At 35.0% G+C, this 15,187-nt stretch overlaps 1 protein-coding gene across 1 annotated transcript; it reads right to left on the bottom strand.

Annotated features, from left to right (window-relative positions):
* Nucleotides 1-581: 581 nt before the first annotated feature.
* Nucleotides 582-4,162, bottom strand: LOC120351082. The gene is made up of 8 exons (XM_039427040.1): nucleotides 4,037-4,162; nucleotides 3,455-3,622; nucleotides 2,947-3,153; nucleotides 2,717-2,836; nucleotides 2,433-2,607; nucleotides 1,453-1,690; nucleotides 689-875; nucleotides 582-593 (listed from the first exon to the last, which is right to left on the bottom strand). Exons 1-8 carry the CDS (start codon nucleotides 4,037-4,039, stop codon nucleotides 582-584), a joined length of 1,110 nt encoding a protein of 369 aa, XP_039282974.1. The 5' UTR covers nucleotides 4,040-4,162.
* Between the last annotated feature and the right edge of the window lie 11,025 nt (nucleotides 4,163-15,187).

Here is a 15,187-nt window from a genome sequence, read left to right on the forward strand (position 1 = left end):
ATCAACGAAATCTTTGTAGGTCATAATGTTTACATCATAGGGTTTAGCATACTTTCTGTTCCTTTGTGACCTAGCACGGCGAAAAATATTGACCCAGTCATGCATAGTATACACGGCTGAATGCCCAGATTCTAAGAATTTTTGTTCAATGACATCAATTTGTGTCGACTGAACAGTGAACAAAAGGATAGCAACCATATTTTGGTTGCGGTTCTGTCCTCCACATGTATCACTAAAAAGAGATACTTGTTTCACAGTTTTTTGGCAGCCCTATCAAAAATTTGTGAATACAAGTCCCAATCTCTAGACTTCCATGTTTTCCATTAACCTCATTCCACACAAAACAATGGGCATCATTGGGCTCAGCACTTTCATAGATTGTCAAATTGAAGCAATTGAGCTTACGGCTGTAAAACATTGGTGATGCCTCAGTGGATGGGATTTGAAGAACCTTCTGTAGGTCAAAAGTTACTGATACAAAAGTGGTATCATTTGATGCCCTCACCTTATCTAATTCCTTTTCTTGGTTAGCCTCTTTTTCCCTTTCTTTGTGTGCAATATATTCATCTTCCATAGCTGTTTTAGATTCTCCACTAGCTAATGTATACTTGGTACAAAAAGAACACTGGTTGAATAGGAAGCGGGTGATTGACAGGATGTCAGTTTGATTCGTTGGAACTACTCTGACTTTCTCACTACGTGTGAAATTCGATGCCTTTCCAGATGTATAGTGATCGAAGTCGAACATAAAATGTTCATAGCTGATACCAAGTACATTGTATATGTGGCCTTCAAAAGCTTTAAGTTCTTCGTCTTTGATGTTTAAAAGACGTTTATAGACGGCAGCCAAATCCATTGGATAGTAGGTAAGATTCCTGCAAAGTAATAATAAAATATATTAGTACAGTGTGGGAATTCGAGAGAAAATCAATCTCGAAAAATCCTTTTTTTGGTTTAAAAAAGGAGAAATTGTAGTTTGTACAGAAGATTTTCTTGTAAGTGCTAAGACTGAATGCATTCTCATCATTCTTACTGCACAATTCTTTGAATAAGGAATACATTTTATGAATGGACAGGCCACTATCAAGGTATTTCCTTGAAGTACCCTTACGACAGTAATGTGATTCAGTCACTGGAAAACTTTCAATGTGATTTTTTATTCTTGCTACATCTTCCTGGGATAGCTTGTTTGAAGGAGTATGCTTCCCCCTTTTATCTACCCTAGCAAACATGTGCACACTGCTAAGTTCTTTGAATGCAGTATTCACAGGACCATTACTGATAGAAATCGTATTAAGAAAGAATTTCTGACACACCCTTGTTTTCACATCATCTTTGAGGAAAAAGTATTTTTTTGAGTCTTTACGGAGCTTATTTTCATCTTTGTATCTTCGTCGTTCTGGTGTGATAGATTCTACATTTTTCAAAATGAAGTCTTTCTTCCTTACGTACGTTTCAAGAGCCCAGTATTCTGCACAATTTTTTCTTCTTTCCTCTTCATTAAAATTATTGGAACACTTATACCGACACTTGATGTTGCATGACTCTTTTGGGGACTTAGCTGAAAAATGTTTCTCTTTCACTTGATAGTCTTGTCCAGTGTTTCTACGTTTCTTTTGAATAGAACGATCACGAATATTGGGGTCTGCTCTTGACCATCTTTTTCTGTCTCCTTTAGACTTTCGATCACCTAGAACAGAACAAATTACACAAAATATAAATAATAATGTTTGTTAAACGGAAATATTTTTATACTGAAAACATTGGTCCATATTGACTGTTGTTTCAAGTGCAAAATTATTCCATTCAGAGTTATTCTTGTACAGTTAAAAGTGAACATGGAGAAGTGATCAAGTAGTAATGAACGTAAAAAAATACTTGTATACTTCAATAAAAAAACTTATTGAAAAGTAAGCTACAATATAAAATTTGCTAAATTCACAAATCAGTTTTTCAAAATGATTTATTATTGTTAGAAATATCTCTTGTCTGTACTATTTACCTTATTTTCTTCTGGTTCACTTGGATTAATACTTTCATAGGAATTCAACGAATTCTAGATTTTGGTTCACTTGTTCACTATTCTCTACTGTTTTTGAATCAATTTCTTGGTCGTGTCATTCATCTAGAAGATTTGGTTGCCTAGTGTAATCAAAATTTCACATTTCCCCTATTAATTTATTGAACTTGTTTGTTCATCTACTTTTTCAGGAATAACTGACTTATCATTTTCCCGAAGTACTTAAAATAGTCTCCATTACATGAATAATCCATCATCAAGATTAATGCTATTATGAAATTATCAAAGATATTTATATTTGAGAAACTTCCTTTGCTCATGCCTCAAATTATATTAACTTTCACTTGTGGTTCTTGTGGTTTGAAGGTAATTAATTTATACCTAATTAAACTGTTACAGGAATCATTTTTACCTGAGTTTGTTGTGTTGATTGTTTCATCCACTCCAAATTCTCTCTTGTTAGTCAAGTCCCCCAAACAAGAGCTTGATGAAATTATTTCGTCATTATTATCTCCATCATCATCTGAAATATTGTCATCTCCATCTGGTGTCCAATCAGGGTCGGCTAAGGGTTTATCTATGCACTCCTGTAACATAAATTGGGAACACATTCAATTTAACATATCACTGACTTCATAGGAAATCGAGTTATGTGATTTTAAAAGACAAAGAAAATGACATAAGATTGTCACTTACATTATTTGGAGATGGCAGCCCTTCCTCATCATTCAATTGGAGGCATTCATTCTCAATAGAAATATTGTCATCTCCATCTGGTGTCCAATCAGGGTCAGCTAAGGGATTATCTATGCACTCCTGTAACATAAATTGGGAACACATTTAATTTAACATATAACTGACTTCATGGGAAATCGAGTTATGTGATTTTTAAAAGACAAAGAAAATGACATGAGATTGACACTTACATTATTTGGAGATGGCAGCCCTTCCTCATCATTCAATTGGAGGCATTCATTCTCAATAGAAATTTCATTAGAGAGAAAACACTCAGTTCCAATAACAATGAATTGTTGTTGGACAAAGTTCTCATCTATACCATTTCCATCTGGAATATCATCATTGTTATCAGCTGGTGTCCAATCAGGGTTGGTGATGCAATTAGCAATGCTCTCCTGTAAAAAGGATTGGGAACACATTTAATTAATCCTATAACTGAACAGAAAACTTATCCACTCATAACAATTTCTATTGAATAAACAGAAAACAAGAATTAGATCTTGAATCATCAATCATTAGATCTTATCATCAATACAAATGCCGATATCCTGGAACTGAAAACAAGCAATAAGTTGTATCGGTAGGACTACATGGGCCTCCTCCTGTGCTAAAAATGGCACTCATTAGTTATGATTTAAAAATAAAAATAATAATGAAAGATGCATGAGTGATAATGAAAATAATGATGATACATACCCAGGCTGTATTGTTCGCTTCTTCTCCTTGGTCTATTAGGTTAGAACAAACTCCTATACAAGAACTCAATGGTATTTCGTCATGATTATCTCCATTTCCATTTGAAATATCATCATTGTTGTCTGCTGGTGTACAAACAGGGTTGGTGATGCAATTATCAATGCAATCCTGTAAAAAATATTGGGAACACATTTAATTCATCCTTATCTAAACAGAAAACTTATAGGCTACGTACACTGATAACATTTTTCTATTGAATGAAACAAAACAAGAATTAGATCGTTTACAAAAAGCCTACATGTAGTTATTTCCAGTTCTTGATACAATGTACAGTACAACAATATTCAGAAAATAGCAAATGAAATATAATTTAAGGATTAGAATTGTACGGTAACTAATTGTAGATAGTATTATGAACACTTGAGATTAATGGTTGTAGGCTGTGTGATCTAACCTAAAATTGATATTGGATAAACAAAAACCTACTAGTTAAAATTGTAGTCATGAAATTTGGATCCATCTGATCTCCAATATTGCAATAAATAATTGTAATAAGGATTGAGAATTGAATATAGCACTCACCATGAAAGTATTTTCTTTGGAACCATCCTCCTCTATCGAATCAAATTGAGCTGGCTTCTCATATTTATGTTTACATGAGGTCAAATGTAAAAGAAGTTCGCCTCTTGAAAAAAATCCTTTTTTGCATGACTTACAAATAATAATATTATTCGTATCCATAATTTATCTGAATTATGGTTATTATAATTAATCGAAAACGAATAGCTGTACATCCACAAAACCATACGCAAGATACAAAAGCTACACAACATAACCTCACTAAATGAGCCGAGTCGAGCTGGCAGAAGTAACCAAGTGCACTTACGTAGTTTTGCCTTTCGTTTCTTCGTCATCACCAATGAGCCAATAACTAAGTGCACTTAGTGAATTCTGCTCTTTGATGGAACTCAATAAATGTACTTAGTGAGAAATATGTTTTTATTTTTAGAAAAATAATAAGAAGAAATTGGAGTTAGTGAGTTTTGCCATATTATAGAACACGATAACATGGATATATAGATATAAAAACCTCAAAAATTTAATTTTTGGAGTTAATGACTTCTGCCTCAACGTAGACGATGAACCCTACATCTACAATACTCCTACCTCTTATTTCACTAATGCTTAACTAACAACCTATATTCCCACTGAATGAAAAATAATCTACTCCTAACCCATATTATAATTATGATATCAATAACATTACATCACCCAAGAAATTCCCACACGTTTTCTAACTCCCAGAACATCTGTTTATTGTTTGGTACAACTATAAGCGAGCAGTCATTGTTTGTTTTCTATACCTGCTAGCTCAACACTCCTCCATCGGCCGGGCAATCCTCCCTTTCACTTTCGCACCCCTTCTTCACTATCACAACAATTGACTTGTCAGTCACTTTCGCTAACTCTTGACAGCTGTCTCCTATTCTAAACCTTTACTATTAAAGTTATTCTTAGTTGCAGTGGAAAGTATCCTATATTTAAAACTTGAGAGAAAACCCCTATCAACTGCTACACTTGTATATTCCTAACTACGTATTTCTAAAATTAGCAAACAACATGCAGTCAATTCAAAAACAATTGAAGCGTTAAGTGGAAGAAGGTGTTAAGTAACAAAATCAAACTTCTGAGATATAAGCGTTCAAAGTTTTTTGTGTGAACTTTTTATTCAATCATCAGATTCTTTTGGTTTTTGGATTAGTAATAGATATTATTCATAAAATTCCTCCAGTAATTTTTTTCCAGATTATTTCGATATTTTATAAGATATTTCAAATAAATTGTACTTAACACCTTCTTCCATGAGAAAAGTTGCTGGATTTTTCTTACTAGTGAATGGAAGAATGTCAGGATGTGGAAAGGAGAACAAAATGCCGTAAAATATATTAATTTCAGTTATTATTATTATTATATACATTCAGAACATCAGATTTCTATACAAAACGAAAATGAAATGAGAATGAATTATTATTCGGTCATTAATCTGTTATAAAAGTACTTGAAATTTTCTGGAACGTATTTTAATATTTTTTTAAAATCTTCCAGTTTCTCTCTTGATACGTTGCCCTGAGATATCTTTCTTGGGATATTTATTGCTGAGTTGTCCAATTCTCTCATTTTATTGTAGAATAGGTTCACCTTTTTAAAAGGTGTATGGCTATCATAGCTCTCTTTGTACAGATAAGAGCCAATCTCTTCCACTCGAATCCATTTTACACCATCACGAAAACGAATCTTTTCATTCAATAGATCTTTTTTTGCGTCCCTGATGTTGAGCTGTTTGCACAAATTCTCGAACGAACGGAAATGCTCTTTCATATTAATTACTGTATTTTTCCTGCAGCTATCTTTGATTATCTCCCTGTATTGATCAGGGAGATAGACATTTTCATGCTTCCTCAAGTTCTTTTCGATTCTCCCAAAATCTCTGTCCGAGTCCAAGTATGTATGTCCCACTTCTGGAAATTTATGGTCGATTGTTTTGAAGTATCCTTTCAAAATCAAATATTGGTACAGATATATTGTTTGAGAATTTTTATTTTGACCCAGACAAGAGTCAGTCCATATTACCAAATGACTTTTGCTCCTTAATGTATCATCTAGCTCTATAGCTGTTAGTAGTGAACTGCATATTTCTACATTTCCTCTTCCTGCATTATCTTCACTCCAAGTACAAAATATTGCCTTATCAAAACCTTTTGCAGTGACATGAATGCCTAAGTTATAAAACCACAACTGTCTCAAGTAGAAAGCTTGTGAAGAAGTTATCTTTGGAAGAGGCATAGTTTGCTGTAAATCAAAAGTCACAAAAGCCATGTTATTGGATGCTTGAGCAAGAGATTTATCAAGTTTTTGAGCTTCAAAACCAGCCTCAGCATTTTCAATGTGCTCAGAATTGCCTTCACCACTGTCACATTTGCCGCAAGTGTCACTTTTCGGGGATGAAAATGATAAATTGAACTTTGTTACAAAAAAAACCACAGTGTATCTCAATTTTTCCTGGAACATCGGGTGGCAGTTGATCATCAAGTATATTGTCATCAATATCCTCTTGATCAGAAACTTCGTCGACCTTATCCGGAGGTAATTGAACTACATTAATGTTTCCATTCCATACATTAATTGTTTCCACATGGATGGTATTATTTCCATCTTCAAAATCTATATTATCAAGAAAATCAGGATCATTCATGAGCTCCTCCAGTTCGTTCAGGTGTAAGAACTGCTGTTCAGCCATTCCTGTAATAGGAATAACTAATAGAGTGTAAACCTAACAAAAGAGTTGGGATGTGCCATGATCCCCAAATGGGTATTGGTGTATTTGCAACCACTGATTTAAAACAACACACAAACTATGACAAACAAACACTTCCACATGTTTGGAACATTCCAATGTATACATTTAAACAATATTTAGTTGTTAAAACTAACATCTCTACTATATGCACATAAATGAAAATGTGAATATTCAATTTCAGTCTACTCACCTGTGATACTGAGCTTCAAAATGGTGTAATCTGAGGAATCTGGTGTAATCTTGCTCCCCTTAAATGTGATTATTTTATATGATCTTAATTCACCCATGTCAAATAAGTGAGATTTTCACATGCAATTATTTCCCCAAAAGTACAGAATGTCCCAAAAAATAGTTGTGTCAGTATCACCAGGGTATTCTCCAAGCTGAAACCAACCAAAAATGTTCTTGGAGGAAATGTGGATTTCCTCTTACTTTTCATGTACTCCGCCATTATCTGGTGATTTAACTCTCCACAAGGATTTCTCACTTCGATACACACTAACAAATTCCTCTAAGCATTGGTCCTCTTTTTCACGTGACATTTTCACAATCACAAAACAACAATTTACAAATAATAACTGCAACAATTCACAACTACTTGCAACAACTCAATATTACTAGCAACAACTCGATACTACCAGCAACAACTCGAAAATACAAATATACCATAATTGACCATAATTCACAAAAAATAATCAATTTCACACATCAAATTAGTTTAATACAGTACAAAAAGTACAAAAGAGTGAATATTAAATTTGAGGCTGTCACAATAGTTTATTCATAGTTCATTAAGGATGAAAGTTCATGAAGGGTTTTATCACTTTTAATGACTGCAAAAACTCAATTTTGTAAAGAAAATAATTATAAAAATATTATTTTTCCCACCAAAGCATGCTTTGAGTGTAAAATGGATTCAAGAAATCGAAAAATATGCTTCAGTAGGTGAGTGATTATTCTATATTTTCTGCACAAAATTAAGTTCTGCAGTCATTAAAATTGATAAAAACACTGATCAGTATATTCTCACATTATTGATTAATATTCTCACATTATTATTAATCAGGCTCGTCACTTCCGGAGCCAGCAGCCGGTTCTGGAGCAGTGTCCTTCACACATTTGCTCACAGGCAGAGACTTGTACCATGCATGGTATTCTACAGGTATGGCTTTCTTGGCACATAGTTTCAAAAGATCCTGTTTTTTGCAACAGAAATTGGAAGTTGATTCTTATACAGTTTCTTCAACTCTGGCATTTCTGTAGGAGTCATGTCTTTGAAAGTCTTTATTGAACGATACTCTTCTTCATCACAAATGTTATATTTGAATTTTATTATGCCTGGATTGCTTTTCTCATATCTGAAGAGTTTAACCTTCAACCAGTTTACTCTTTCGTTTCTGTCGTCTTTCGTTCTGTTGTTTATAATGGTGTCACTCAAGCTCTTCAGATCAAAAAATCTGAGAAATGAAACTCTTTAACTATGTACTTGGCAGAAGTTTTGTTTACACCTCGGTTTGAGCGTGCCATAAGCATTATATTCTTCCAATCATTGACTGTATAAACTGACAAATTTCTTTTAGCACATTCAATTGCACTATGCATTGAGTCAACTTGCAAATATGAGTGTCCAGATTCCATGTACTTGTGTTCAACTATTTCAATGTGAGTTTTTTGGACAACATACAAAAAGAGAGCAGATATGAATTGATTGTGGTTCTGACCGCCGCAGGTGTCAGAAAACAGTGAAATTTCTGTTACTTCATTAGGAATTTGAAGTATCCATTGTAGAAGTGCACTTCCTATCTCGCAGCTACCTCTTTTTCCATTTAATTCAGACCATAAAAAACAATAGGCAGAATTTGGTGGCGCTGACTCATAAATGCATAAATTATAAGCACAAAGTTTTCTGCTGTAATACATAAGTAAAGCTTGTGAAGAAGGGACCTGCAAAACACATTGCAAATCAAAAGTCGCACTGACAAAATTCTTGTTCTTTTCTGCACGTTGCTTATCAGCTTCTTTGGCTCTATAAGCTTCTTCTTTTCTTTTTACATGTTCATTGTACTCTTCAACAGTTTTCTCATCCAACTCTTCTCCTGAATTGTATTTCAAACAAGTCATGCACTGGTCTTTTTTTGGTTTAAAAAATGAAAGATTGAAATTTTTACAAAAAAATCGTCTGTAAGTTATTTCGGAAATATGAGGTCCCTGAACATTATTTTTTTTCTCTTCCAAAAACAAGTTGTACATTTACGAATTGAAAGATTTGGATCAAGATAAAGTCTTTTGCTACTTTTTCGGCAGTAGTGCGATTCAATTGTGGGGAAACTCTCAATGTGTTTCCTTATTCTATACAAAACCTCTGGATCTGTCTTGTTAGCAGGCTCCTTCTTACCTCTCTTATCTTCTTTTTCAAATACTTCTACTCCATTTACCCCAGCCAAAGCTTTCTCAACAGGACCATGACTTTATTGACAGAGTGTTCAAGAAGAATGTCTTGCAAACTTGTTTTCTCTCATGCTCAGTTTCCAAACAATAAACCCTGCTTTTGGTTCTGATACTACCTGTACCTGAACGTACTCTTCTAGTTTTAACTGGCTCATCTGAAACATACCTGAGAATAAAATCTTTTTGACGGCAATAATCCAAATTCCAATACTCTGAACAAATTTGCTTCCTAATTTTTTCATCGAATTTTGTATTACACTTCAATCTACATGAGCTACAGTCAGTGTCCTTAGGAACTTTTGCTCGCTTGAATCCTTTCTTAGTAGTGTATGGAATACCCTTTTTTTTCTTCTTTCTTGTTGAATTTCTCTTCCACTTTTCTTCTTCCTGGGAACTCCATCTTGCTAACTTTCTTCTTTTTCTCACTGGTATTGCTCCATCTTCTGCAGCACTGGAACTGGATGCTTCAACATCCGGAGGCTCATAATCACTAGCACCATCATCAGAGTCAATCAAATCTTGGTATACTGTATCCAATGTTGATGTACGAGGGCTATTTTTTTTCAACTTCCGATCGTGCCGCTAGAAGGCAATGCGAGCGGCATTGACCAACAATGCGCGGCAGCTGACTATGCACATCTCACACTATAACCTCACTCGTTTTCGGCCATCTGTCGTCATTACCAGTTCATCTAGCGACACATAAACATGGCTAATATGATAGAATCTCCCGCCAAGTGTGAGTTGCGAAGTGTAATTTGTTTTTTGCAAGCTGAAGGGTTATCCGCAGCAGAAATTCACCGTAGAATGAAACGAGTATATGGTGAAAGCTTTATGAGTGACAGTGCAGTGCGTGATTGGTGTAGGAAATTTAAAGATGGACTAGTTGACATTCATGATGAAGGGGGCCAAGGGTGACAACGCCCGTCCTCACAGTACTGCTGTGACGAAGCGTCATCTTGACTGGTTCAAATGGGACGTTTTTGACCATCCGGCGTGTAGCCCAGACTTAGCACCAAGCGACTATCACCTTTTCACGGAACTGAAGAAAATGCTAGGAGGGCAGAGCTTCCGAACAGACGATGCGCTGCAAGATGCTGTGAAAAACCATCTCAAATCACTGGAGGCTAACTTCTATGAACAAGGTATTAAGAAGGTTGTACCCAGGTATGAAAAATTCCTCAATCTGAATGGTGACTATGTTGAAAAGTAACTAATAATGTAAATAACTTTTGATAATAAATTCATTCAATTACTCTCTCTAGTTTCTTTTTTATACCACATCGGAAGTTGAAAAAAAATAGCCCTCGTAGGTTTGCTACTGCTAGGCATTGCAATTTCAGCTTGCTCACCATCTGAGAAAAAACAAACCAAGCTTGCTAAGGCTTATTATTGAATAACATTTCTTCTGACAACAAACAGTAAACAATATTTGACTGTAACAGTGAGCAATGAATAACAGTGGAAACATTTTCCCTACCTTTATCAGTAACATCTGCTCTATTTTCGGCCTGTACCACACCCAGTTCTATTAATTCTGGTTCCAAAGTTGAGATTGGGTTGCTACTGTTTGACTCTGCAATTTCTGTTGGCTCACCATCTGAGAAAAAACAAACCAAGCATGCTTGGGGTAATTGGTGGGAAACAATCTTCTGACAACAAACAGTAAACAATATTTGACTGTAACAGTGAGCAATAAAAAAAAGTGAAAAACTTTTTCCTACCTTTATCAGTAACATCTGCTCCATTTTCGGCCTGTATCACCACCAGTTCTATCAATTCTAGTTCCAAAGTTGAAATGGGATTGGTATTGCTAGTCCTTACAATTTCTGCTTGCTCACCATCTGAGAAAAAACAAACCAAGCTTGCTTAGGCTTATTATTGAATAACATTTCTTCTGACAACAAATAGTAAACAATATTTGACTGTAACAGTGAGCAATGAATAACAGTGAAAACATTTTTCCTACCTTTATCAGTAACATCTGCTCTATTTTCGGCCTGTACCACACCCAGTTCTATTAAATCTGGTTCCAAAGTTGAGATTGGGTTGCTACTGTTCGACTCTGCAATTTCTGTTGGCTCACCATCTGAGAAAAAACAAACCAAGAATGCTTAGGCCAATTGGTGGAAAACAATCTTCTGACAAAAACAGTAAACAATATTAATTTGTCTGTAACAGAGAGCAATAAATAACAGTGAAAACATTATTCTTACCCTTATGACTAAAATCTTCTTCATTTTTGGCCTTTATCACACCCAGTTCTATCAATTCATGTTCCAAAGTTGAGATTGGGTTGTTACTGCTAGGCCCTTCAATTTCTGCTGCCTCACAATCTGAGAAAAAACAAACCAAGCTTCCTTAGGCTTATTATATAATATCTTTTCTGACAACGAACAGTGTTATAGACAACGATGACTGTATTATTAGTAGAGAATTCTATTTAGAAACACAAAATAATAATAATATACGAAACTAACCTCAAAATTTGATTTCCATGCAGCATTATAATAAAAACAGTTTTCTTACCTCTATCAGCTGCTTCATTTTCTATCTGATTTGCTGCAAGATCTACTAATTTAGATCCTCGTTGACTATAAAATGGTTTACAACTGCTCATCCTTTTTAAACTACATAAAAATCAAACTGAAGCAACAAGAAACATGAACTTACACTTCTGCAGCCTTTGTACAATTCTACAAAATATCAACCAACAGAAATTGACCAAGTCAAGTTGGTCACAAGAAAAACGCAGAGATCATTGCATGAGAAAGTTATCAAGTTGACTTGGGCAGAACTACTTGTAGTATTGTTCTATTAAAGGTTATATCAGTAGAAAATGATCAAATCCAGAAGGTCATTTACAGCTGCATAATTATCTTGAAACAGAGACTTGGTCAAAACAATTTTATGCTTTTTAGGCCCTTAGATGTTGAGATATCGACTTGAGCATTTTTCCATGGAAAGTTTACCATAATATTGTACTGTTGGTCACAAAACCCCAATTTTGGCAAAAAGTGACTTGGTCACTTTTTGCAGTACACCGATGATATGTGGTATGACAGTGTGTAGTATTCCACTGGGTCTCAGCCAGTCACTTACTTGTCATCTCAGCCATACATATGAAAGCGTACATGGCAATGTCATGCTCATAGACCCCAGAACCCCAGTAGTCCATGATGGTCGGTATTGATATTCATATCTGGTTAGACAGTGTGTCCAAAGAAGAGATATTCCATGGGGTCTCAGCTATCTTGTCATCTCAGCTATACCCATCATAGCATTCGTGGTAATGTCATGCTCATAGACCACAATGCTCTGGGAGTTTCATGATGGTCGGCATTGATATTCATATGTGGTATTCATATACAGTGTTTCCAAAGAAGAGCTGTTCCATACACAATGATTCTGTCGTGCATTGGACATAGTGCTAGGAGAAACCACTGACAGTCAAGAACTCTTCCCACACTACCCAGCACTTGTTTCAGGATCATGGCCAATCATTGTTGCAGGGCTGGCAATCCATTTCCTGGGGCTGTTGGGAGTATACTGCCTCTAAGAGAGGTGCTGCTTTCTGGTGTGTTGTGGCACTGCCATGATGCCTTTCCTGGAGGCGCATGCTCTGGCTCCAGGACCAGTACCATCACAGCTGAGCTGTCCAACACAATGGGACTCCTCACCAGGAACAACAGTGAAAAAGAAAGCTATCACCAATGGTCACTACTCAAAGAGTGTGCTGAATGAAGGGTATAGCAAGCAGTATGGCAAACTAAGCTGGAACTAGCCTGGACATGACCCTTATTCAGGGGTGTCAGCTATACTTATCATCTCAGCTATACCCATCATAGCATTCTTAGCAATGTTATGCTCCTAGACCCCAACATGTCATGAGTTCCATGTTGCTTGGCATTGATATTCATATGTGGTATAACAGTGTTTCCAAAGAAGAGCTATTCCATGGGGTCTCAGCTATACCCAACATAGCATTCATGGCAATGTCATACAAATAAATCACAATGCCCTCAGAGATCCATGATGGTTGGCATTGATGTTCGTCTCTGGTAAAACAGGGATTCCAATGAAGAGCTATTCCAATGTGTTTCAGCTACACTTTTCATTTCAGCCATACACATCAAAGTGTACATGGCAATGTCATGCTCATAGACCCCAATACGCCAGGAGTTCCATGTTGGTTGCCATTGATATTCATATGTGGTATGACAGTGTTTCCAAAGAAGAGCTATTCCATGGAGTCTCATCTATACTCTTGTCATCTCAGTTATACCCATCATAGCATTCCTGGCTATATTATGTTCGTAGACCACAATGCCATCAGAGTTACACAATGGTCGGCATTGATATTATTATGCGGTAAGGCAGTGATTCCGAAGATAGCTATTCCACAGGGACTCAGCTATACCCATCATAGCTTTCATGGCAATGTCATACAAATAGATCACAATGCCCTCGGATAGTGATAAAAAATTCCCGGAAATTTTAGATCGAGGAAATATTCCCAAAAATCAAATTCCAGGGAATTCATGGGAACTTGAGGAAATTTATGATTACTGTGATCTAAAATGACCGAATAATATGTTTTTTCACACAAGGTCTCAATCACCTGTTTTACAAAATATTTATGTAAGATGTGTAAGGATGGATAACTTATAAATTGTGATAAGTTCAAAGAAAATAATAATATGAATTCCATAGACTAATCATTTTCATGAAAGGTAAAATGAGTATTGAACAATCAAAAAAATTTTCCAAATTAATTGCACTACTATTATAATGCAACTTTCATGTCTTACAAGTAGAATCAGATTTTTTGCTTACTAATAAATGCCTGTAAATCAGGTAAACAAAGTCAACAAAGTATTGAGTTTAATTCAACTTTCATTGCATGATTTTTTTCAATTTATCAGCACAAAGATAATTGAACCCCTAAATAAAGATTAGAGTAGATTTTAAATAAAAAAATTAGAAATTATAAAATACAGCGAAATAGGCTGAACTAAAACAAGAGCATGCTCGTGTCTAATTCAATATTAAAAAGAAAATAATCCCACAGCTCACAACCTTTCATAAGTCATTAACGCTCACTTAACTTGTAATAAGTTACTAGTACAGGCAACGAATGCTGAAGTAAAGATATAGAGGGAATAGTTTGGAACCCAATTTTTGACCTCGCAGTTCTTAATAAGGGGTAACATATCAAAAGTCCACACTCCTACCATACTCAACACTAAAGCTGCTATAAAAATTAAAAAGCATAAAATTATGAAATAATACAGATTTGAAGAGAATTGTATGCTCAACAATTCAACGTTCAGTAGCCTACTTATTATTTCGATGCATTTTTGTTGAGTAATAAGCCCTGAAAGTGCAAAAATTCGGAAGAAGAACTGTCTTTTCAAAAATGTTGTACTTTTAAAAGTGAATATCTGGAAAACTAAAGAAGATATCACAAAACGTAGGTTTTTTACTTTTTGTGCTTTAAAGTTTTATAATTATCTACCTTTCCATGTGTCCTCTAGTTTAAATTTAAGAATTTTTCTCAAGGAATTGAAATCTTGGTTGTTTTCACTAGAAGATGTTGAGTTTCTGTTTAGATAGTATAGTTACTTTTATATTGTATTTTTGATATTATCATATTGCAGTGAATGATACATTTATGAAGGGACAGTTTATCTCTTAGTACTCTTCAACATATTTTTTTTTCTCTTTATTATAAACATTTATCAAGTTTTATATAATTTTAGCTAGGCTCTAAGCTACTCTTTCTTTATTTCAGTGTGATGGTGCCTCAACACGTTTTTTCAAATGAGGTTACCTAACCACTTTATATTATTGTTTTGTAATGTTTTGTGTATTATTTATTATTGTAAATTGTAAAGTGTGTCAATAAATGAACTTGAACTTGAACT

This window comes from Nilaparvata lugens, chromosome 4 (assembly GCF_014356525.2).
Source record: "Nilaparvata lugens isolate BPH chromosome 4, ASM1435652v1, whole genome shotgun sequence".
Lineage (NCBI taxonomy): Eukaryota > Metazoa > Arthropoda > Insecta > Hemiptera > Delphacidae > Nilaparvata > Nilaparvata lugens.